Below are 24,856 nucleotides of genomic sequence, written 5' to 3'. Positions count from 1 at the left end.
CCCAAAATCATGGAGTGCAAATGCATTCAGACCCCACAGAGGAGGACTTCCTGGTAGACACTTTTGCACAGTCACAAAGGACAGTACAGACCTTACCCATGCTTAAAGGCGCCATTAAACATGCTCCAGACAGCTTCAAAGACCCCGTCAGGACCAGGATTCTCAATCCTCTGATTGATAAAAAATATAAACCCGCCCCTAATAATCCCACCTACATTAAAGGTCAACTCTCCTTAGATTCCCTGGTAGTGGCCAATGCTTGGAAGTGGGCCCACTCCCAAATCTCTGGTGATGCCTCACCTCCAGACAAAGAGTCAAAACTGCTAGGCGCTACTGGCAAGCGAGTTGCCTCCCAAGCAGCTAGAGGATAACTAATGCACAAGCATTACTTGCCAGATATGATAGGGCTCACTACGACGAGCTTGAGGGCCTAATGCAGCATTTGCCTGACCAATACAAGGCCAAAGCCAATGATTTGATTCAGGAGGGCAAGTTATTAACAAAAGCATCCATTAAATGTGCCCTCGATGCAGCAGACACAACATCTAGATCAATCAGCACTAGTGTATTACTGCGAAGGCATGCATGGTTGCGCATATCTGAAAGAAACAGGTTAGTGTTAGATTCCTTACCTTAGAATATCCCCAGGTGTCAGACTGGATCCGGAAAGTTTTGCGTAGCAGTACCCCTGCGCGTCGGTAGGCGTCGTCTGTGGCTCCGTGTGTGTCTTCGGCGCCGTGATCGCTGGGATGACGTCGTTGGAGTACTTAGACTGGGCCTCGCACGCTGACGTCAGTTCTTCTATTTTCCGCGCCAGCAAGCGCAGATCCGGGAAAAGCAGTACTCCTAGTCACTTTTTGACTACACTTTTTGATCTTGGTTTGCAGACCCACCGCCGGGGTTGGTATTGCCGGGGTATCTATTCTAAGGTAAGGAATCTAACACTAACCTGTTTCTTTCAGATGCACAAGTTACTTACCTTCGGTAACGATATATCTGTAAGAAACAGTAGTTGGTGTTAGATTCCTTACCACCCCACCCATTCTCCCCGTTCTGCGAACCGACATCTAGGGTTAAGGACATCCCTTTCAGGGCCCTAGTTTCATGGCACCAGTGGCATGGCTCTGCATTCCTGGCGCGGAAAGCTATGTACAAGAACTGACGTCCGCGCGTGAGGGCGACGTCTAAGTACTCCTACGTCATCCCGGCGATCATGACGACGGACGCGGAGCCGCAGACAACGCCTACCGACACGCAGGGGTACTGTTACTCAAAACTTTCCTGATCCAGTCTGACGCCTGGGGATATTCTAAGGTAAGGAATCTAACACTAACTACTGTTTCCTACAGATATATCATTACCGAAGGTAAGTAACTTGTGCTGCTGGCTTCAAACAAGTAGTGCAAACTACTATCCTTAATCAGCCGTTCAATCAAGAATAACTTTTTGGTCCAGCTGTGGACACATTAGAGAAAATGAAAAAAGACACAGACTGCAAAATCTATGGGTGCATTACGGTCTCCATCTACACAAGGCTACTTTCGTCTCTCCTTTTATAGGGGTTTTCCAAAAACATCAGCACAGATACTGCTTTCTCTTCTTACAAAACTCCCACACAAACATCCCCCAACAAGGGATATTTCAGAGATGGGTACAGGGGAAATAACAGCAAAGGGAGAGGCCGAGATAACAACACTCGGACCTTCCCCACTAACAACCAGTGACTTCCCTCCAGACCATTCTACTGGTCAGAGGGAGACTCTCACAGTTCCTTACTGTCTGGAATTCCATCACTACGGACAAGTGGGTAAGACAAATTATCCAGTATGGTTACTGCCTGGAACTTACTGCACCTCTCACCAACATACCGCCCAAACAGCGTCCAATGTCCATGGAACATCTAACGCTTCTCAAACAGGAAGTTCTCTCACTGCTTGCAAAGCATGCAATAGAACCAGTTCCCCTAGAGCATCAAGGGATGGGTTTTACTCCCTATATTTTCTAATCCCACAAAAGTATGGTACTCTCAGACCAATACTGGACCTCAGACCTTTCAACTTCTACATACATTCAGATCACTTTCACATGATCACTCTTCAACAAGTCCTTCCACTACTTCAACTAGGTAACTTGCTTGCAACATTAGATCTCAAGGACGCCTACTTCCATATTCCCATACACCCTGCTCACAGGAAATATCTAAGATTCACTGTGGACGGCCAACACTATCAGTTCAAGGTTCTCCTATTCGAGGTAACCAAAGCACCCAGGGTCTTCACAAAGTGTTTTGCAGTGGTAGCTGCACACTTGCGAAGACAGCAGATCCGCTGATGTGTTTCCATACCTGGACGACTGGCTGATAAAAGCCAAGTCACATAGTGTGTTCATCACACTCACCAAACAATTCTACTGCTACACCACTTGGGATTCACAATCAATCACGCCAAGTCACAACTACAGGCCTCCTACCTACATCAGTATCTAGGGGCCACCATAGACACTTCCAAAGATCGAGCATACCCCAATCCAGCCAGGGTAGCAAGTACGCAAACCTTTGTCACAAAATTTCAACCACAACACTCCCTTCCAGCTCAAGTGTTTATGCAACTGATAGGCATGATAGCTTCTTGCATTTTCATAGTACCTCACGCAAGACTTCAGATGCGCCCCTTACAAGAATGCTTAGCACGTCCGTGGAATCAGGCTCAAGGTCAACTCACAGTTCTGGTGTTGGTGGACAGCCGCACACATCGCTCTCTGCAGTGGTGGAACACACACACCCTTTCCAAAGGGGCGGCCGTTCCTAGAGCCAACTCTACAGATAGTGCTAACAGCTAACGCATCACTCACCGGCTGGGGAGCCCATCTATTAAACCATACAATCAAGGGCAAGCGGACCACCCAACAAAAACTGCTCCACATCAATCACCTAAAATTACTAACAATATTTCTAGCGTTTAAGTTGTTCCAAGCACATCTTCTCAGCAAAACTGTCCTAGTCCGCACAGGTAATATAACAGCAATGTATTACATACAAAAATAAGGAGGAACACACTCGTTGCAGCTGTCACAGCTAGCACAAAGTATATGGAGATGGGCCATTCCACAAAATATATATATCTTCTGGCAGAACATCTTCCATGAGTGCACAATCGGATTGCGGATCTGCTCAGTCGTCAGACACAGCTGATTCATGAATGAGAACTTCATCCTCAAGTTCTTCAACCATTTTTCCACATGTGGGGCCACCCAGACATATATCTGTTCGCCACACACGCAAACGCAAAATGCCAAACCTTCGTGGCTAGGTTCCCACACCCGTTGTCCAAGGGCAATGCAATATGGATGAACTGGTCAGGCAGATTTGTGTACGCTTTTCCACCACTCCCATTCATTCCACTAGTAGTACGCAAGCTAAAGCAGCAGACTCTCAAAATGATCCTAGTTGCTCCCACATGGGCACGGCAATCATGGTTCACAACACCCCTCGAACTCTCAGTAATTCCACTCTAAAGGTTACATCTCTCCCCAACACTGCTAACGCAGAACCATGGAGAGATAAGGCACCCAGATCCAGCACAACTGAAACTGGCGATCTGGCTCCTGAAGTCCTAGTTTGGTTACCTTAACCTCCCACTGGACTGTATGAACATTATCAAAGAAACCAGGCGCCCTTCTACTAGAGCATGCTATGCAGCCAAATGGAAACGTTTCGTCATGTACTACAATCACAACAAAATTGACCCGCTAGATGCTTCAATTCAGAATATCATTTGCTATTTTCTGCATCTACAAAAATGTAATCTAGCTTAATCACCCATAAGATTACATCTGGCTGCCCTTGCCCCCTACCTTCAAAATAGACAACATTTGTCATTGTTCAGAGTACCTGCTTTCAAAGCTTTTATGGAAGGCCTTAAAAGGGTAATTACTTTCACACTGCCACCCTCTCCCGTGTGAATCTAAACATTGTACTTACTAGGCTCATGTGTCCTCATTTGAACCTCTACACAAATGCACAAATGCGAACTGCAGTTCCTTACATGGAAAGTAGCTTTCCTTGTCGCAATCACCTCTCTCAGGAGAGTACGTGAGATCCAGACTTTAACCATACAAGAACCATTCTTACAAATACATCGTAATAAGGTGGTTCTTCGCACCAATCAAAAATTCCTTCCCAAAGTAATCTCTGCTTTTCATCTTAATCAATCTGTTGAGTTACCAGTGTTCATTCAAAACCCAGATTCCGTAGCAGAAAGAGCTCTTCACACACTAGACGTAAAAAGAGCTCTACTTTATTACATTGACCGCACTAAACCTTTTAGAAAGACAAACCAACTGTTTGTAGCATTCTCTCCACTGCATGAAGGAAACCCCATCTCTAAAGCTGGAATTGCCAGGTGGATAGTTAAATGCATTCAAATATGCCACCAAGGCAAAAACGCATATTAATAATTCCCCCGAGAGAACACTGAACATGCAAACTAGGGGCATCCATGGCATTCTTAGGGAACTGTCCACTAGAAGACATTTGTAAGGCAGCTACATGGTCTACTACACACACCTTCACCAAACACTATTGTGTAGATGTTCAGGCAAAGCAACAGGCTTCTGTAGGCCAAGCTGTTCTTAAGACACTTTTTAGAACCATGCAACAGTGGAGAAGCGTGGCTTAATGGTTAGAGCGGCAGACCCTGATGCAGAGGTCTGGCCCGGGACAAGGGTTCAATTCCCGCCTCGGCGGCTCTTGGACTCAATTTCCCCGGACCTGATAATTCTCGCCTCGGTGCCTAGTCTAATCATGGGTCCCACTCTGTGACTCTGGGCAATAGCTTGCTTAATCTCCACAACGGCCCCAGCAGCGCTGTGGATGCCTGGCTTCACCTTGGGGGTGCCCAGGAGTGGACATTTCACAGGAAAGCCAGGATGGGTTCCACAGCGGTATGAATACAGCGCTACGAGGCCTCCGGGTAGAAGTGCGCTATATAAAATACACTACATTTACATTTACATTTAACAGATACAGGTGACTACCGCTAAGAGAGACACTGCTGTACAGTCTATGCAAAAAGTATGAGTTCTGCAATCAGATGCCTCGAACGGAAAATGCTACTTACCATTATGCATATGTTCTTGGCATGTAGAGCTGCAGAATATCATACTCCCACCTGCCTCCCCGGGACCTGCATCTGTTCCAGCGTTATCTTTCTTAGATACATTTGCATGGACATCTATTCGGTTTCCTAAAAACTCCATAATTTCCCATCATGGCGAAAAACAATCTAAAGATGGAGTCGATGCCAATGCGCACTATCATCCAAGGGAGGAGTCACCTATCTCGTGACTACAAAGACTTCTTCCAAGATAACAAAAAGGTGCAAGCATCCGAGCCCAACACTAGATGGTGATCTATGCTAAAAGTATGATATTCTGCAGCTCTACATGCCAAGAACAGATGCACACTGGTAAGTAGCATTTGCCATACCAATTATGCACAACTAATTACCATTACACTTTATACAGGGAGCACTTGCACTTTGACTCTGATCAGCAGTGGCAATGTGCCCAAAGAATCCAAGTTGGCAACACCATGTCACAAAAAATGTCTAGGGGGAAGGCAAAAAGTTTAGGGAACTTGAGCCAAAAAGGGCCAAGTCCAACACTAACTTTGGCTCAGGTCTTTTCTGCCCTAGACCAAAAGGGCTGGTTGGTAGCGCTGGACCTGCAGGAGGCGTATTTTCATATTCCCATCCTACCGGGACAACGGCGTTACCTGCGGTTCAAGGTGGTTCACTAGCACTTTAGTTTATCGTGCTCCCCTTCGGCCTTACCAGTGCCCCTCGGGTGTTCACCAAGATGATGGCGGTGGTTGCAGCTCAACTGCGCAGGTTAGGGGTGTCAGTCTTCCCCTACCTCGACGACTGGCTGATAAAGGCGGGTTTGCACCAAACAGTCGTCTCCCACCTTCAGACTACGGCGAACCTCCTGCATTCACTGGGGTTCTCTATAATCGTTCCAAAGTCACACCTGACTCCTTCTCAGACACTCCCTTTCATCTGAGCTGTTCTGAACACAGGGCAGTTTCGGGTTTATCCTCCCGAGCAGCGAGTCCATGTATTCAGGCTATGATTTTGATACTTCAACCTCTATCCTGGATTTTGGTGAGACTGACTCTGAAGCTGTTGGGCCTCAGGGCCTCCTGCATCCTGTTGGTAAGACATTCGAGATGGTGTATGCGGGCTCTGCAGTGGGACTTGAAGTTCCAATGGGCACAGCATTGGGAAGATCTCACCAACGTGGTTCAGTTCTCGAAAGGAACTCCGAAGGATCTGCAGTGGCTGTTAACAAACCGAGATTGGGTTAACGGCAGACCTCTCTCCCTTCCCCAACCAAAGAAAGAAAGAAACAAATGTTATTGTATTTAGTTAATTAAAACCTTTACAATGTTGTAACATAAAACAGAAGAATTAAAAAGAGTACAAAGTCTCAAATGGTTAAAAGGAAACTTTCTAATAATCCATGGAATTGGAATGTTTGTGAGAGGAGAGAGGGGGTTCAGTGAATTAGTTCATTATACATTCACGCATCCGGCTTCAGAGCTTTAGTATTGTGTTTCTCAGTATTTTGTATTATCTGCAATGACTTTTGACAGAATCTTGCGGCTCTACAAGCTGTCTGCAATTGTTGGCTGTTCAGTGCTAGCATGACAGCCGAGCGGCATGATCTGATTTTAAAAACGGAATGAGTGAAGGAGAAAGTAGCGTCTCAGGTTTTTCAGAGAGGGGCAGATGCAAAGTATGTGCAACAATGATTCTTCCTTTTGTCCACATAGTCTGCAGTCAGTGGTCGACCATGTTTGCTTCCATGCTGGTGTAAGTTCTTTTAAGGTGGAGGTGCCCAGCCGTAGATTTAGAAGAGTCTTTTGGGCGGCCATGGATATATGGTTGACTAAATAAGGTTGAGGCTCCTTTTTCCCATACGTGGCCAACACCGTCCACCCGTGGTTTTTGTTCGCTATTGCTGCTTTATCTAATAGCCATGATCTTTGCTTTGCGGCTCCGTTGGTCACTTTTTTAAAAGCCGCGAAGGTTTGGTTTGTATTCCATGCCTTTTCCAGATTGAGTTCTGACAGGGCGTTCGCGCATACTTCCCCAACCAGATTTCACAATCATAACGGATGCATCACTCCTGGGATGGGGCGGCCACATGGGGGAGATGGAGATCAGTGGTCACTGGTCTCCGGCGGAGACGGGCCTCCACATAAACTTGTTGGAGCTCCGAGCGATTCGTTTGGCATTGAAAGCATTTCATCCCTCTGTCAAGGGAAGTTGGTGCAGTTGTTCACGGACAACACCACCGCCATGTGGTACTGCAAGGAGCAAGACGGGGTGGGGTCCTGGACCTTATGTCAGGAGGCTTTGCGTCTCCGGACATGGCTGGAACAGCAGGGCATAACCCTGGTGTTTCAACACCTGGTGGTGCAACACATCTGAACGCCAGGGCGGACGATCTCAGCTGTCGATGCCTGCCCGATCACGAATGGCGTCTCCAGTCAAAAGTGGCGCAAGGTCTCTTTCAACAGTGATGAGAACCTTGGTTAGATTTGTTCACCTCCGAAGAGAATGCCCAATGTCAGCAGCACTGCACGTTGGAGTTTCCAAGGAGGCTATCGCTCAGCGACGCATTTCTTCGCGAGTGGAGCTCAAGCTTGTTGTACGCCTTTCTGCCAATACCACTCCTGCCCAGGGTTCTGAAGAAGATCAGGAGCGACCGGGCCCAAGTCAATCTTGTGGCTCCGGACTGGGCAAGGAGAGTCTTGTATCCAGAGCTTCTGAGAAAGAGCTTCAATCCTCCGATCAGGCTGCCCCTTCGGGAGGATCTTCAGTCGCAGCAGCAGGGGAGGGTTCTCCACCCGAACCGGTCAACTCTGCACCTCCATGTGTGGAGATTGAGTGGCAGCAGTTGATGGCTTTTGACCTTCCTCCCAAAGTCTGTATTCTGGTGTCCCTCCACTAAGTCGGTATACGCCTGCCGTTAGCCGAAATTTGTATTATACTGTGCAGAAAGGTCCATTGACCCTCTTTCTGCTTCTATTTCTACTGTTCTTTTATTCATTTTTACTCTTGCCCAGCAGGGCTCTGCTTTGGGAACTCTCAAGGGTTACCTCTCTGCTGTCTGCTATTTTGCGGCTGCCAGACCAGCCTTCTCTCTTTAAATCTTCTGTTGTAAATAGATTTCTTAAAGGGCTGGCTCACTTGTTTCCACCCACGCCCTTTATGATGCCACAATGGGACCTTAATTTGGTCCTCACTTACCTGATGTGCGCTCCTTTCGAGCCTTTGCACAATTGTCCCCTCCGGCTGTTGACCATCTAAACAGCCTTCTTAGTGGCGATTACATCGCCTGGAGGGTGAGTGAATTGCTGGCGTAATCCAGCTTGCCTCCTTATCTTAGGTCCTTTCCGCACAAAGTGATGCTTCGCACCAGGGCATCATTTTTACCAAAGGTTGTTACCCCATTTCATCTGGGCCAATCCATTACTTTGCCCACCTTCTTTGCTCCCCCACACACCTCTAAGGAAGAGGAGCGTCTCCACTGTCTGGACCCAAAAAGAGTGTTGTCGTTCTACCTTGACCGCACAAAAGAGTTCTGAGTGGATGACCAACTCTTTGTGGGGTATGTGGAAGCAAAAAAGGGAAATGCAGTGCAGAAGAGAACCATCTCTCGCTGGGTTGTTCTCTGCATTCAAATCTGTTACGCCTTGGTGAAGAAACAGTACCCTGAGGGATTAAGAGGCCACTCTACCAGGGGAAAGGCTGCGACTACGGTCTTGGCTGAGGGTGTCCCAGTCCAAGACATCTGTCAGGCAGCGACGTGGGCTCATTGCACACATTCGCAAAACATTATTGCCTTGATGGTCAAGTGCGCAGGGATGGGCACTTTGCCCGTTCAGTCCTGCAAGACTTCTTAGTCTAGGTCATGGGTCTGCAACCCACCGCTGGGATGGTATGGCTCGGGTATCTGATTCAAAGGTAAGGAATCTGCAGCTAGAAGTCTCTATCAGATGAACAAGTTATTTACCTTCGGTAACGCATTATCTGGTAGAGACTCTATCTAGCTGCAGATTCCTTACAGCCTCACCCATGCCTCCCCGCTTTGCGGACTAATGTAGTAGGTCTAGGGTTACTCCTCTTTCAGGGCTCTAGTTTTGCACACGATTACATCAGTCACTTCGTGGCTCTGCGCTTCTGGCTTGAAAAAAACAAAAAAGTATTGACATCTGCGTGCCTGGGTGGACCCTGTATAGGCACTGCGACGTCATAACCGACGCCGCCGACGTCACTTGGAGCCGAATGGAACCACCCGATGTCGCGCTCAAGGGGTATTGCTCAGCGAAAGTTTCCGGATCCAGCCTGAGGCCTGGGAAATTCAAAGGTAAGGAATCTGCAGCTAGATAATCTCTACCAGATAATGCGTTACCGAACGTAAGTAACTTGTTGTTAAATGTGCATCTCTCAATTCTTACTCTCTAATCTCTGTAAGCTGTACTGATAGACTGAGATCAAATGATGTTGTTGTAGCTTGGTTTCATTTGTTTTTTATGTTTGCTTCACTTTTTGTGATGTAGAAGCACTAGTGGACATAAAAATTATTCTGTCGACATATGCCAACCAATCATGCAAGTTAAGATTCATCAGTCCCTAATTCTAGTGGAGTTACATTGCTTTAGAATTGGTAAAAGGATGGTTTATTTGAGATTTCATACAAACATACTTTACTCCACATCAAGTGATAATTGCATACGGTATTTACAAGCTCAACCAGGTAGGGGTACACACATTTTAAATCACCCTGATATAGCCCACTTGGGCTTCATTCCAAATTAACAAACTAATTAAAAAACAGTGCAATAATGCTGAAAAAACGGTGTTGATATCTGCACGTATTATATGTGCCTTAAAAGTGACAAGTCCCATGATCAATGAGTCTACGCTCATGCACTTTATGGAACACTATAGATTGCTTTAAGTTTGAACGGAGTTTATCATTAGAGCCCATATGATTTTTTACTTTCTGGTGCAGCATTGTATGTGCATGGATCGACAAATCTGAATTTGTTGAAATTTACAATTCTTAGAGGATTGGTAGTTCTAATTGTTTGAATTTTGTCTTCATTCACATTTTTGATTCTCAAATTGATATGGAAAGGGATTGTACATACTGTGAAATGAATTGGCAGACATGAATTTCTTGTGGAATGCAATGTAATGCATTATTTCATGGAAAGTGTTTCTTCTATTTTCTTTGTAAATAACGTAACTTTTGAAAACTCGTAATTGCATAAATGCTGTTCACAAGATGTCGCTGTGTGTGTGAGAAAAGCCGGTTACACGACCGAAACACGTTACTGAGTGGTTGCGCCGGAATTAAAACAATTTATGAATTTTGATCCAGTGCTGTGTCGGAACCGGTTTTGTTTAATGCTCTCCTGATACAGGCAGTGGACAAAATATATACATGTGTGTGTGTGGGTGAGTGTGTGTGTGTGTGTGTGTGTGTATGTATATATATATATATATATGTGTGTGTATATATATATATATATATATATATATATATATATATATATATATATATATATATATAGTGTGTATATAGAATCACACACAGATTTGCAGAACATAATATGCTATTTATTGTCATTGACAAGTGTGGGGAAGGCCTATAACTTAATAGAGCTGATGCCTCAAGTGACTCATGATGCCCTGCCCTCCTTCAACAATGGTAATGTATCGGATACTATACTCTGCAGATATAAATGAATAGTTTATGCCGCATTATTTTTCCATTTGTACTTTTACCAAAAATGGTTTAAGCAAAACCAGGATGACAGAGGTTAAATTCGTGGAGTATGTTCAAATCATATTGAAAAGATCTCATGAGTGTTACGAGATGTTACCCTGTGTAAGTAATTGTTACACGCAATCTATAAGGCAGCCAACTCTGCTGTACCGTGGGTTTATTAGTACCGTATATATATATATCTACGGGTCTTGCTGGTTCCTGTGTCTTCAGATCGGCTGAATGCTGTGAGTTGTCTAAGGAGCGCCACGTACCTCATATATATATATATATATATACTTTTCTGCATAAAGTGGTCAGGGGTTCTGCACCTAGGTGGAACTATTAAGTGCTTATGATGATCAGTGGAGATCCCCTAAAGTAGATATCTCTTGGGTACTAATTCCAGAAAACTGTTCTCCCCTAAATAGAAAACAATGGACGATTGAATGCATGACTTTTGAGCTTAAATAGGTAAGCATCCTAGGTCAATATTGAATGCGTAGAAAATTTAAATTATACAAAATAGTCTCAAAAGCATCCAAACAGGGAAATTGCTGTCTGCAGACTGTGCCCCTGAAAATTGCCAATCTTGCCATAAACACTTTAAAAGTCAGCCTTTGTTTGACCAAGTAATTTTGTTCGGTCATGATGCACAGAACTGTATTCTCACTGTTACATGTGGGTGTATCTTGATGGGCAGCAATGCTGTCAACTTGTGCCTTTGTAAGAATCAATCTCTTGTTTTCTGGGGATTCTAGTTGAAGGCAACCATGAAAATGAGGGTCTGTTGCTGGGAAGACCTGAAGAGGAGCCAGATCATCCAATCACCGAGAACTCACTGCTAGAAATCCTTGATGGGATCATCATGATGTATAACCTCAGTGTACATCAGCAGCTTGGAAAGGCAAGTAGAATGTATTGTTTTTGATGTTCCCTCTTAAGCAGGCAGTGGGTAGGAGAAGAATGGAAATGTTTGCCAATACTTTGAGCTGCATTCCCTTTATTTCCACTACTAAAAACCAGTTAACCCACTCAACTTGAGAACTGGTGGAGTTAAGACCCTAAGACTTCACTATTGTGGCCCAGGTAAACATGCCAACTGTCTTTTGGTTAGAAGATATCTAACTGGAGATGAGAGGCAGTCTTTTTGTGTTCCAGTGGGTGGGGATATTATGGAGAACATAAGCTTTATCACTTCGTTTTACCCTGCAAGGCAATCCATGGAATTACATTCAGGATTTCTAAAAGTTCCTTGCCAATGAAGAAGTGTTAGTTGTACTTTGAGCCTCCTCATTGGTCACTGTAAGAAATGTTGAGCCTCATTTCAACACATGCTCAGTCCCAATGGGTAATTAGGCTCTTTTTGAAAGTCAACACTGCCAGATATGGTATTTACAAGGGGCATACTTGCAACACCTATATAATTTATGCATCTTTGAGTTAAGTTACATTATTACTGCATGCTTATTCCCTTTTGAGATGCCCAAACCTTGAAACTTGTGATGCTCACCCACACAATCTGTATAAAGGTGTGTTTGTTTAGGCACAAAACCGGGTTAAAACTGGGACAGAAATACAGCACCAGTTATAATATCAGTGCGTGCAAGTGATTGTGCCCTAATTGGGATTTGCTGCAGTGTTAGAATGAGGACCTTTGTGGCTAGTTTAAGAAATCTGGATTTCTTCTCATGGTGGTGCCCTGTTTGGAGCTGCCCAGCCTTGGCCCTTAAACCAGCCCTAAAAGCAGTGATACATGTCTGCTACCTTTCATAGACATGATCTTTAGTCCTAGACCTAATCTGCTGTAAGAGGGGACATATTCTTAATGTAGGATATCAATCGTATAATGGGATGCCCGTATAATGGGATTCCTCCCCCTTGACCCTCACTTCCAAAATCAGTTAAGCAAACATTGAAAAGTATAGACAAACAATTTGTTATCGAAAACTTGAACACTTGAAAGCTTAACATATTTAGTGTTAGATCGCTTGTCATCACTTTCTGAAAATGTGCTTCTGCTTTTAAAGTGCTCCAGATGTAGTGAATCACTTAGTTAAGCTGTGCAAATATCTTTTAACACTCTCTTCGTGATATCACTGTAGTATAACTTCCAAGGAATGGTGATTCAATGTAACTGACAATAATAAAATGCACATAGTTGTAACAAAAGCTATTTCTTTTACTAGTTACACACTTGAAACATATGACATTTGACTTATCCGCTCTCATTGCAAAACATCCGCACAAGTTAAAAAAAAATTGATTATTGATTTATTGAATAATTGACCTGTACAGAAATCTGTTTTTCTTGTGTTGTGTGATTCCTCACTGCAAAGTCCTTCTTTCACATTTTCTTTTGTTATTGTTTTTTCTTTTCTGCTTCAGCATCCTATGCTGCAATATTGAAGGCTCATGTCGGGTGAAATGAGAACAGCAATTTGCAGCAATTGAACTCAATATCGTCTGCATTATTTGCTTGAGAAATAGGCACTTGGCACACAGCTCCACTTTGAATATCGACATGAGTTCTCTGAAGAACCATGCATGGACAAAGGATTTGTATATAGATGTGTGTATGTGCAGTGGCCCAAAGTTTTTTCAGGAGCCTGCTGCAGGTGACCGAATATCAAGATTGCTTGGTTTGGATTCCACCTCATGCTTTTTCCTTTCACTACCCCGCACTTCAGATCTCTTTATCTCACTTTTGTGGGTTCTTGTCATTCCTGCTTTGTCCCTGTAAATCCTAGTTTTCCCTTCCTCCTTATTCTTTATCTCTTCACTGCAGTTCTCTGTATTCCTGTGGGTCAAAGTCTGATGAAATACATTTTGGTCCCCACCAACTGCAAGCAATGGCACAAATTAAGCACAAGGAAACCAATGCCACAAGAAATATTATTTTTCTTTTTTAAAGACTGACTGTCAAGGAGTTTGTGTATGGTTCAGAAGCTAAAAGTAGTACTAAGCATCTATTTCAGATACGCTACCTCAGAGCAGTATCTGGTAACTTATAATAGCCAGATCTGGGTTTCAGTGATCATGGACTCTCTCTGACAAATTCTTAGGTAACTCCAGGACACCATTGTACAACTGGGTGAACACATCTCCTTTTCGGAGGGGAATGGTCCTGGCCATTTACATCACTTTGGGAACTAGTCTATTTCAGGAATGCTGATATCAGTAGATAGCATAGACAAGTCAAGCACTCCTTCCTCTCTGGGTACATTTTTGAAGACCAAATCTCACTCCACTCTGGCAACTTATTTGGCTCTCCTGTTGAGTCTCAACCATATACGACTGGTCTTGTTCCTAACTCCTCTTCCTCTCCATCAATTAAGGCTAGCTGTCAGTTGATGACGAAGGGTGTTCAAAGGGGGAAGCCTGCTCTGTCAGTGAGTCAATGCAACTAGGTTTCTTCAAAGTGGTGCCCAGGAATTGTAACTCCTGAAAGCTTAAAGTACCTATATCCATTGACAGTACCTCATTGACACCCTGCCTTACTTAGTTCTGCCAAGCAATGACACCTGTTTCTCAACCACTTCCACTGTTAAAAATGAAAACACAACACATAGGGAAGCCCTCCAGTCAAACATTAATTTAATGCAAATGTAGCAAAAGGCACATCAAACATTCTAAATACAATTGTCATTTGAACTAACCAGAGCTCTCACTAGAAACGGGTAAGATGGAGCTGAATTCTAAAATGCATCATATTTATTCCTTTCCTTAGAATTACCCCCAGGCGTCAGACTGGATCTGGAGACTTTTTTCCTCAGCAGTATCCATGGTGGGTACAGTAGGGGGAGAAAGCATACCAAAGTCTGGCGAGGTGTCCAGACCACTGGCCTCACCCAATTCCTCTCTCCAGTTCGTCTCTTCCAGCTGGTCTGCCAGAGGATATACAGACCCCTCCCAGTCTTCCTCTCCTTCCTCTGGCTGCTACTAAGGAACGCCAGGGTACAAAAGTACCGGTCGGCTCCGGTACCAGCGTCGGTCGACGCTGAATCTCCTTGATCTCATTGAATTCTTTGGCTAAGAGGGACAGGAAGGGCTGCCAGATGGTAGCGAATGATGCCGTGGATTGGGTAAGGGTGGCTTAAATCTGCTCCATGCCCAGTTTATGCCAAATTTTATGTAGCCAACCTGTGTGCGTGGGACTTCTAGTAGTTCCCCAGAGCGAAAGGATATGTTGAACAGCAGCCTTATTGCTAGCCCCATTTGCTTCCCTCTGACCGACTTTAGTGGGAATATGGGTGCGTTTGGGAGCCAGTAGTCTGTCACTTCTTTGCAGTCCCATAATAGGTGGGTCAAAGTCCCTTTTTCATCACAACCCCTCCAGCAAGTGGGGCTACGGTCTGGGTTACCTTTGTTAAGGCGGGCTGGTGTCAAGTACCAATAAGTTATGACCTTAACTCCTGTTTCCCTACTGGCTGTGTTTCTAGCTGTGTGATGGGCCCTGTAGTATATGGCTTGCCAGTCCTTGTCGGTGAGGCTTCTCCCTAATTCGGCTTCCCATCTTTTCTGACCGGCGGAACGGAGCGTACGAGGGCTAATCATTTTATAGAGGTCTGTGATTGCTTGCCGGTCGATTTCTTTAGTAAATAGCCATTTTTCGTAGGTTGTGAGTCGTCTGCCATCCATCAGGCGAATATCTGGTTTGTTTCGGCCAATGGCTAATCTGGAAATATTGGTATCGCCGTAGGGCTGTTAGATTATACATCTCAGTTAGGTCAGCAAGCTGAATGAAGCTGTCCAGGTCAAACAGGTGTCCCGCAGACCTGCATTCAGAGTTTCTCCACTGCCCAAACGCTTTTACCTCCAGCCCTTGAGCGAAGGCAGGGTTATCAAATGGCGGTGTGATAGGAGAAGAAAACGTGGTGAGCCCCCTTTTGACCGCCACCATGTCCCACACTCGCAGTATTGCTCTGTCTTGGAAGAGCCATCTCTTCTCCGATTCGGGGCGATTCCACTCTAAAAAATATCGCAACTGTGTAGCCTGGAAGTATCTCAGCAAATTAAGGATCCCCAGTCCTCCCTCTAGCGGAGCGCTGTAGGCTAGGTCTTGGCGCTTCCATGGGTGTTTTCCGGCCCATATAAAATGGTGTAGTGCGTCCTGTAGCTTCTTGAGCATTCCCATCAGGGGAGTCACTGGGATAGTCTGGAATATATATAGGACCTTGGGGAGGAGGGACATTTTGACTGCAGCAACTCGACCCAAAAGTGATAGTGGCTGTTGCTGCCATCTCCTCAGGGCTCCCTGTATATGGGAGAAAAGATCTGAGTAGTTTCGATCGACAGTCTGCGTGTTGCTTGGTGTCAGGGTAATTCCTAGGTAAGGGATCGTGGCGTGAGATAGCAGTCCCCCAAATGTGAGAGGCCCACCGTCGAGCTTATGTGTGTTGCGACCTAATGGAAGGAGCATGGAATTCCCGGTGTTAATTTTGAAACCGGATACTCTCTCAAAAGCCTCCATTTCCTTCAGGAAGGCTGGCATGGATTGTTTGGCATTGTCAAGTGCAGCCAAAATATCATCGGCATAAAGGCTAATGGTATGAGGTCCCCCCTCCCGAATGTGATGCCCGCTTTATCAGGATTGTCTCTGATTCTCTGCGCAAGGGGTTCTATGTAAAGCGCAGAGAGAAGAGGAGATTGCGGGCATCCCTGCTTGGTGCCGCATCTAATCTCGAAGGGTTGCGAGCCACTGCCATTGACGCGGATCACCGCCCGGGGTGTATCGTAGCAGCTGGCGACCCAGCCCATGAAACTGTCTCCTATTCCGAAGCGCACCAGGGTCTTGTCGAGAAACCCCCAGTCCACCCGGTCAAATACTTTCTCACGTCTACCAAGAGTAAAGCGGCATTGGAGTTATTGTAGTGGGCTTTATCTATTAAGTGTAGGAGGCGTTTGGTATTATCGCTGCACTGCCTGTTGGGAATAAAGCCGGACTGAACGAGCTCTATGATGCCAGGTAAGCACGGGCCCAGTCTCTCAGCCAAAATCTCTGGAAATAGTTTTAGGTTCAGGTTGAGCAAAGATATGGGTCTGTAGGCTGCGCACTGGGTAGCGTCCTTGCCTGGCTTTGGCAGTACTATGATATCAGCCGCGAGCATGTTCGGAGGGATTGAACCCAGCCCTTGGAAGGAATTCAATTGTCTGGTCAGGGTCGGCGCTAGTAGAGGGCCAAATGTCTTATAAAAACCGGCAGAGAAGCCATCCAGCTCTGGTGCTTTCAGAGGCTTTGGGCGCGCTATTGCACTGATCACTTCATCCGTCCAGATCGATGCATCTAATGAAGCGGCACCTGCTGCGTTCAGCGACAGCCGCCCCATTAACATAGTTTTCCCCCTTTTGTCCAAAGAGAGATCTTCTCTGTAGAGCGAGGCATAGAAGGGCCGAAAGCCTCCGCTATTTTGTCGTCGTCTTGCAGAGCCTGACCCTGAGCGTCACAGAGGATAGTCATTTTGGACCTTTTAGACTCGTGCCCTCAGCTTGCTTGCTAACAGTCACCCGTTTTATCGCCTCCCACATAGTAAGTATGCCGCAGCCAGAGGGCTGCGTACTCCGCGCGGTCTAAGTCCAGCCCGGCGATTTGCGCCCTTGCCGCCTTCAACTGTCGCCAGATCATGGGGGCCCTGGTACGGCAGTGTACCCCCTCTAATTCGGACACCTCTGCCGAAAGCGTCTCCCTTCTTTCTTTCCGGTCCTTGGCCTCTGCTGCTGATATAGCAATCAGGTCCCCCCGAATAACTGCCTTGAGTGCTCTCCAAACCTCCGTCAGAGGTACGTCCGGCTTATCGTTAAGTGTGAGGTATTCAGTGATGCGTTTGTGCAATTGTTGAGTGACCCCTTCCCGTTGCATAAGGGCCTCTAGCAGGCCTTTCTGTGTTTTGGTGCGGGGGACGGTCATCGTGAGTGTGACTGCGTCATGACCGGAGAGTGCGGCTCGGAAGATGTCCACCTCTGTTACTGTTGCGGCAAGCTCTGAGGACCCCACAAAGTGATCTAACCTAGCATAAGTGCGATGCACATGGGAGTAAAAGTGTAGTGAGTAGTGTGAGGATGTGCCTCCCGCCAGATGTCTAATAGGCCCCTATTAACCGACCACTGCTTTCCCTCTGAGGAAATTGCCCCTGTGAAACCGTGCCTGTGACCCGATTTATCCATCCCCTGGTCCATCACCAGGTTAAGGTCCCCACCCACTAGGGAGAATCAAGTTGGGTGTTCAAGAGTGTCAGACAAGGCCCCCTGAAGAAAAGATTCTTGTCCGGAATTGGGGACATATATGGACACTATGACCAGAGACATGCCCCCCCACCCGTACGTTATAAGCAAGGAGGCTGCCCTTGATTTCAGCAATCTTGTCCCCCACTTGGCCCCTAAAGTGTCTAGTGAAAAGTATAGGGAAAGCAAGAAAGGTTCCCCTGGAGTTTCTAATAGTAAGTAGGAATAAACATCCAATTCTGTTATTCTCTCACAAATAGTACTCCACACAACATCCACTCTCCTTTAATTTACAAGATATTCCCCATTGTGGCATAGATCTATAACCAAACTAGAAAGTAGTGCTAAAATATATTTATTTCCATTAAAAAGCAGTTTGGACAAATCTTTGGTTGTATCAATACACAATATAAAAAAGAACAGCTTCTGCACATATATATATGATGGACGCTAGTCCATTAAAAACATACAAGTTTTAATAAAAAGCAATAGCACAATATATCCTAAACAATTCATAAAGCTAAAAAACAAGAAAACAAGACCCTGTGGCCACTACCAACACAATAATAAGATTCAGTTGTAGCCAAACAGTAGATCCAAAGCTGATATATAATTAAAAGGTAATTGTGGCAAAATACTTTTTTCCTTTCTTTGTCCTTAAAAAACCCTTAAGCGGTGGATTCTTAACAAGAGCTTCGACGCGTTTCGATGGTGTCTATGTCTATTACCTAACCACCTTCTTCAGGACTAACATAAATGGATACAGGTCTATTGTTCCAATCTGGCTTCTGATTAATAATAGGTTGGGGTGCTTTCCCCTTTTATATCCGTGTCTTATGTTCCCTTCTATTGAACGGATTTCCAGCTCTAGTTCCACTTGTTTTGAGCTTACGTATAAGTCTGATGATCTTGTTATCCTTATCCTAATTCCTTAAAACATTTCCTTCTCGATTGCTCGCAATCTTTTATTCTGGATATAAGTAAATTGTTCCCTTAATATCGGTATGAATCTATTGAGCAGTTATATCCCTTCTTTTATCTTTCAATTTGGGGTCAACTGGTATCCCAAAGCTTCTGATATGCTTGTTAGTGGGTCATGTGTCGTATTATCCCAGCTGTGGGATACCAGCAAATGTGTCCCCCTCTATAAAGTAAGTTAGGCAAGAGGTGAGGTATCTCTGGATACCACAGTCATGGCCGCCAATCTTTCCTGCGACAGGGTAGCTTGATCTGGTTTCATGCTAGCCGTTGTTGAGGGTCTTAGTCTACGCACTTTTTGCCACCAGCCATTTCGTGGTTGTTGGGATCGGGGTGGCAAGAGTTCAGGATCTGTGTCTGAGAGGCCCAGAAGGTCGCAAGTTTCCTGAAGGGACCTCATTTGATGCAGCGTTCCGTTCCACCGAATGATCAGTCTAAATGGGTGGCCCCAAGAATATGTTACCCCTTTGTCTCTTAGGAAGGTTGTGATTTCTTTAAACGCCTTTCTCTTCTGGAAGGTGATGGCAGAGAGGTCCTGGAAGAGTGCCACGAGAGACCTTGGTATTGTATTGTTTGTTTGTCTAGCTTCTTTTAGGATCCTCTCTTTTAGGGGAAAATCGGGAAGAAAGGCGAAAATGTCGGGTGGGGGGGCAGAAGCTTGTCGCAGTGGCCCCACTCTGTGCGGCCTGTCAATCCGAATGTCAAGTTCTGGGCCTGCGCCGAGGATATCTCTGAATAGACCGTGTAGATATTGTGTTAAATCTGCTCCCTCTGTGGTCGATGGGACCCCCCGGACTCGTATGTTATTTCGTCGCGATCTGTTTTCGAGGTCTTCAGAATGTGCCTGGAGTTCCACCTGTTGCTCTTTGAGACAGATGAGTTCTTGTTGAAGGTGTTCCAGTTCTTCACTCCTGGTATGGTCGTTGTCCTCGATTACGACCACGCGCTCCTCCAGGCCATCCACGTCATGCCGTATCTCTCGCACCTCTCCTGCCACCTACTGTTTGAGCGTATCAAAGTCCTCTCGGAGAGAGTTGAGGAGCGATTCCAGAAACGCCCGGGTGATGGGTATCTCTCCCTCCGCTTTGTCCGTCTGTTGTTTGGGTTGGGGAGGGGAAGGAGGGCCTTTGTCCCCTCTGTTGGGTCCCTATAGAAGCATGTCTGTGATGGTGCGCTCTCCTTTATTGCGCGTGGAGGCCATGACTGACCGCCCACCCCAGAAAGCCTGTGCCAAGGACCTTGGTGTTTGGGTGCAGGTGCCCCTGGGGCTCCGAAAGGTCTCCGCTGCTGGTCTGCGTCCCTTGATTTAATCAGTTGCTTTGTCCCCAGGTGCCCAGCGGGAGTTCCAGACCTTGCCTCTGTCTCCCCGGCGAGAGTAATGGTGCTGTAGCAGTGATCTGCAAGCGTAGAACCTGGCTCCCCCTCTCCGCTTTGGCTGTTGGTAGTCTCTATTTATGAGTGAGGGCTCACTCCGGGTCCCGCTAGGGTGGGACTGTCACTCCCGATGAACTCCTGCAAGCGCTGGGCACCAACCGGTGAGATGGTCAGTGGCTAGGCCCGCGACTTCCCTGCACCTCCGCACGCAGCAACAGGCCCGCAGCCTCGGTCTCTGATGCGCGCCGCTGGGGTCTTTACGTGTGGGGCACAGCTGGTCGCTCTCGATGGGGCCTGGTTACAAGCCCGCCTCCCCACTCCAGACGCCTTTCCACTTAGTAGGCCCCCCCTCCCGCCCGGGTGGCAGCTCCCCGGGCGATTAGCTAGCTGCAGGGGCACCACCTCCTTGCGCTCATCTGTCCGTTGAGAGGCAGTGCTTGTGGTCTGGGGGCAATTCCGGATGGCGTCCCAGCTAGAGGCCGCCCTACCTCCTTTGTTGGGCTAGACCCACATCCCCGGCCTCAATTTTCACGGCGCAGTCCAGGTGCGCCTGCAGTGGAGGCGGGCTCCTTGGTTGTCAGGAGAGCCGCCCTGGTCCGACGGTGGGCCGATAGAATCCAACAATTTGGGGGGGGGGGTTGGTGGGCCCCCCTCGCTTGCATGGCAGATGTCTTCCGTAGGGGCCGGGCCTCAGACTCGCCTCACCATGCTCGGCACCATTTCAGCAATGCAGGTGCCCGTTCATGGCGGCGCCGCCCCTGGCGAGACACACGGTGCGGCCGTCCTCTACTCCCGCTCTACACCTGGTGTCCTGCACGATATGACCTCCTTAGCTTGGGGGCAGCCCTTGTCAGATCTCTTGCGGGATGGCCTCCCTCCACGTGGTGCTAGGCCGCAGCCTCGGCCTAGATTTTCAGCGGTGCTGACCTGGGTCTGCGGGGGGGGCTTCTCCAGGCCCCCTCAATGCCGGTGAAGAGGACACCGCTGCTCGGACGGCTCCTGTCGAGGCCCGCACCCGGGCGAGCTGGAAAGCAGAGCTTGAGGGCAGTTTGGGCCGCCGCGGCCCCGTTATTTCTATCGGCAGCTGGATTCACAACCGCCCTGGACCAGGCCCCATTACGCAACACCAGACTCTGGGTGTGGCGGCGGTTGTTCCGCTGTGTAGTTTCTCCAAACTTCTCCCCGGTGAAGCTCCCCCTCCTCGCTGGTACTAGCCACAAACTGCGGTCCTGGGGGACACTGTAATCGCAGTTTGGCTGGAGGAAGGAGCCCGGAGTGGGGAGCCTCACATAGACACGTCCGTCTAGGTCGCCATCTTGCCAACGCCCCTCACTGGTACGATCTTTAAAGAATATTTGTAGTTTGCAGTTTCCTATGGAAGAAAATTCAATTTGCAGGTATGTACGGTTAAAATTACTTTTCAAGGTGTGTGCTGGGCTAAAAGGTGCAGCACTGAGGTCTCCCCTGATAACAGGTGAGTAAATCGGAATTTGTGGTTCGGCTGATTTTAGGTGAATATTAGTTCCAAAACTCCACACTTAAAAGAATTTCCAAGGGAAACCAGTCAATGTTAGCCTATGGAAGAAAAGTGAGTTATCAGCTTTTAAGTAAGTACTCGACTGGCAGAGTTAAGGTTCTGGGCATAGACTCAAGGGTCTCCCAGGGTCAGGTAGGTACAGTTGGTACAACCTCAGCGGCACAGGGACAGACTGGTGCAGAGGTAGTTAGGCCCAATGTTATCCAAGGAGAGGCAGGGGGCCTTCGGTTGGTGGCTGCTGGCTAGCAGGCCACGAGACTGTGGGAGCTGGGCTCCTGGTCACTTGCTCAGGGCAAATGGAGAAGTAGGATAGGACAAAGATTGCACTGTCAGGGGCACTCGGGCGGCTGGGTGCAGGGTGCTTTTGAGCCGTTGGGCGCTCAATGTTATTCAATGGAGATCTTGAAAAGGGAACAAAGGCTGCAGGCTCGGGGACGGAAGATGTTCTGGAGCGACCAACACTTCAAGGGGTAAGTTGGGATCTTGGAGTGTAGGTCGGCACCCCGGAGTGAGGCACAGGAGGCCGGGGGGTGCCGGTTGCAGGGGTGTCTTTGGACATCGGGAAATCTTGCCATCTTTGGTCGCGGTTGGAGGGGTCCCTGGTTCGGAGTCTGCAGGCATCGTCTGGGTCATCTAGGAGGGTCCTTGGGCACTGGATTCCAATTCAGAATCGCCGGGGGGATGTCCTCAGGTTCTTTGTCCACTCAGGCACAGGCCGCGCTCGGTGGATGCAGAGTGGGATGGATTCGCAGTTCCTGGCTGGTACCAGGGGTATTGCTGTTTGAGCAGAGCCAGTTCCCGTGAGAGTCACATTCTCTAAGTGGGTCAAGGCAGGCAGGTCCTCCGGGGTTCTTGAGGTTGCTGTCCGCAGGAGACGCGGGGATTTAGTAGGAGCAGGTTCAAGGATCAACAGGCTTGTATGGCTGGGGCCAAGTCAGTTGGTGTCGTCCTCTTGTTAGCAGCTGCACGTCAGGTCTTCTTCTTCTTGATCTTCTTTCTTGTTTCGAAATCGGGATCTGAGGAAGGAAGATTCAGGGTGCCCCTAAATACTAATTTTAGTTGTGTTACAGGTAGGGGAAGGGCAGGGACCAATAGGTCCCTGTCCTCGAGTGAGTACACCCCTATCCTGCTTCTCTCCTGTGGGAGGGGGGCAGGAGCCTATCCCTGATTGGGCAGGGCTCCCCATCTTCAAGATGGCCGGGGCCCAGAGTTGTGCTTCACCTCGCCTCTCCCACCTGAGTATGCACAGAGTCCAGTGGATCCCCAGAGACTAAGGTAGATAATACTAAATGAAATGCGGTCTTTTGTGGTAGTGTGGTTGAGCAGTCAGGCTTATCAGAGGGCTGTGTTAAGCCTTTGTTGTACACACTCAGGCAAGACATGATTGCACGCACTCAATGACTAAATCCATATGTGTGGGGACATTAGACAAGAAAGAGTGGAAGCCTTGGGTTGCGCACGACAATTAGGCCTGCACATGAAAGATACCCCCAGGGTACTGAGCTTAACTCAATCTAGCTTGAATTCGATTTAACATCAGTTATGAATAGCTGACCCTGGGGAAAACAGATATCAACCCCACCTTCATTGGGAGAGGTTCTGAGAACTTTATAGATTGTACCTTTGTATCTACCCCTTTCTTTTCCTTGGTCTCAGATTTTTTTGTCCAGACAGTGAATTTAGCAACCATAATCCCCTCTGTGTGTCCCTCTCAAAGTGGTTGAGGTGAGGAGGAGTTTAAAATGGGGGTGTATTGCCCCAGAGTCATTTCATGAGTCACTCGTAAATCAGTGTCGAAGGGAGTTTGACACCTGCCTTGACGGCGAGGCAAGTGCATTGGACATCTTGGATGCATTTGGAACCATGTCCACTGTTATACGGAGGTTACTACGGGCCCCAAGATGGTTTGACTCCGCGTGTTCCCAGGCTTCCAGGAATTTGAGACAGGCTTTGAGTGTTAAGCCTCGAGATATGGTGGCGGTCAAAGGTCTCCATAGGGTATACAAGGCTGCGTTAGCAACTCGCAAGTCCACCCTGAAGTGAAGGAGGAGGCCTGGAATGATTTAGGGGAGACAAGTACATTGCGTAAAAGCTCTAAGTTCTGGGCTATTATCAACAGCCCACTTTTTTCAGAAGAAAACGCCCATCTTTTGGACACCCATATTATGGAAGACGGTTGGGTACATCATTTTGAGGGTATCTTTCAGCTGGATACTACGCCAATCAAGGGGCAGGAAGGGTAGAGGGTAAGGCGGATCTCGTCAACACCATCCAAGAGGTGAGAGCTGGTATTTTAGGACTGTCAAAAAGAAAGGCCCTTGGGTCATACGGGATTCTGCCTGACCTCTACATTGCTCATGTAGATATCTGGGTGCCCGTTCTTCCAGCTGTTATCAATGCTTCAGTTTAGGTTGGTCGCCCAAATTCTTGGGCTCTATCGACTATAGTTCCGGTTTTTAAAAAGGGTGATTGGGACAGCACCTCTTGTTACTGGCCCATTTCCCTCCTAGACTCTGTGGTGAAGGTGGTGGGCCGCATGATTCTCGACAGACTTAAATCTTGGGCTGACGAAAGTAATTTTCTAGCTGAAATTCAATACAGCTTTCGTTCTGGTCGATCCACTGTGGAGCAGTGTTTAAATTTACATCTTGTCCTGAACAAGTATACCGTGGCTCGTGCCTGCCCCATATATCTAGCCTTTATGGACCTGTCTTCAGTATTTGACAGTGTGAACAGGTCCAAGTTATGAAAATTGATGTTACCCATTGGCATTGACAATAACATTATTTGTTTCTAGAGGGATCTTCACCGAAACTCCAGGGCAGTAGTATTTTATTCAAAGAACTTGAAAGTATCCTGACAATTCAACATCGAGAGGGGGTGCATCAGGGGTGTATCCTTGCA

At 47.1% G+C, this 24,856-nt stretch overlaps 1 protein-coding gene across 1 annotated transcript in view; it reads left to right on the top strand.

Annotated features, from left to right (window-relative positions):
* The window catches only part of RNF123 (ring finger protein 123), a 2,099,603-nt gene that overhangs the window by 933,281 nt on the left and 1,141,466 nt on the right, over positions 1–24,856 (top strand). The window contains exon 24 of the mRNA XM_086938772.1: positions 11,604–11,749. Coding sequence (XP_086794898.1) covers positions 11,604–11,749 — 146 coding nt within the window. The remainder of the gene's footprint in view (positions 1–11,603; positions 11,750–24,856) is intronic.

Source organism: Lissotriton vulgaris, chromosome 9 (assembly GCF_964263255.1).
Source record: "Lissotriton vulgaris chromosome 9, aLisVul1.2, whole genome shotgun sequence".
Taxonomy (NCBI): domain Eukaryota; kingdom Metazoa; phylum Chordata; class Amphibia; order Caudata; family Salamandridae; genus Lissotriton; species Lissotriton vulgaris.
The sequence above is the reverse complement of the archived record's forward strand: the minus strand, read 5'-3'. Positions and strand labels throughout refer to the sequence as shown.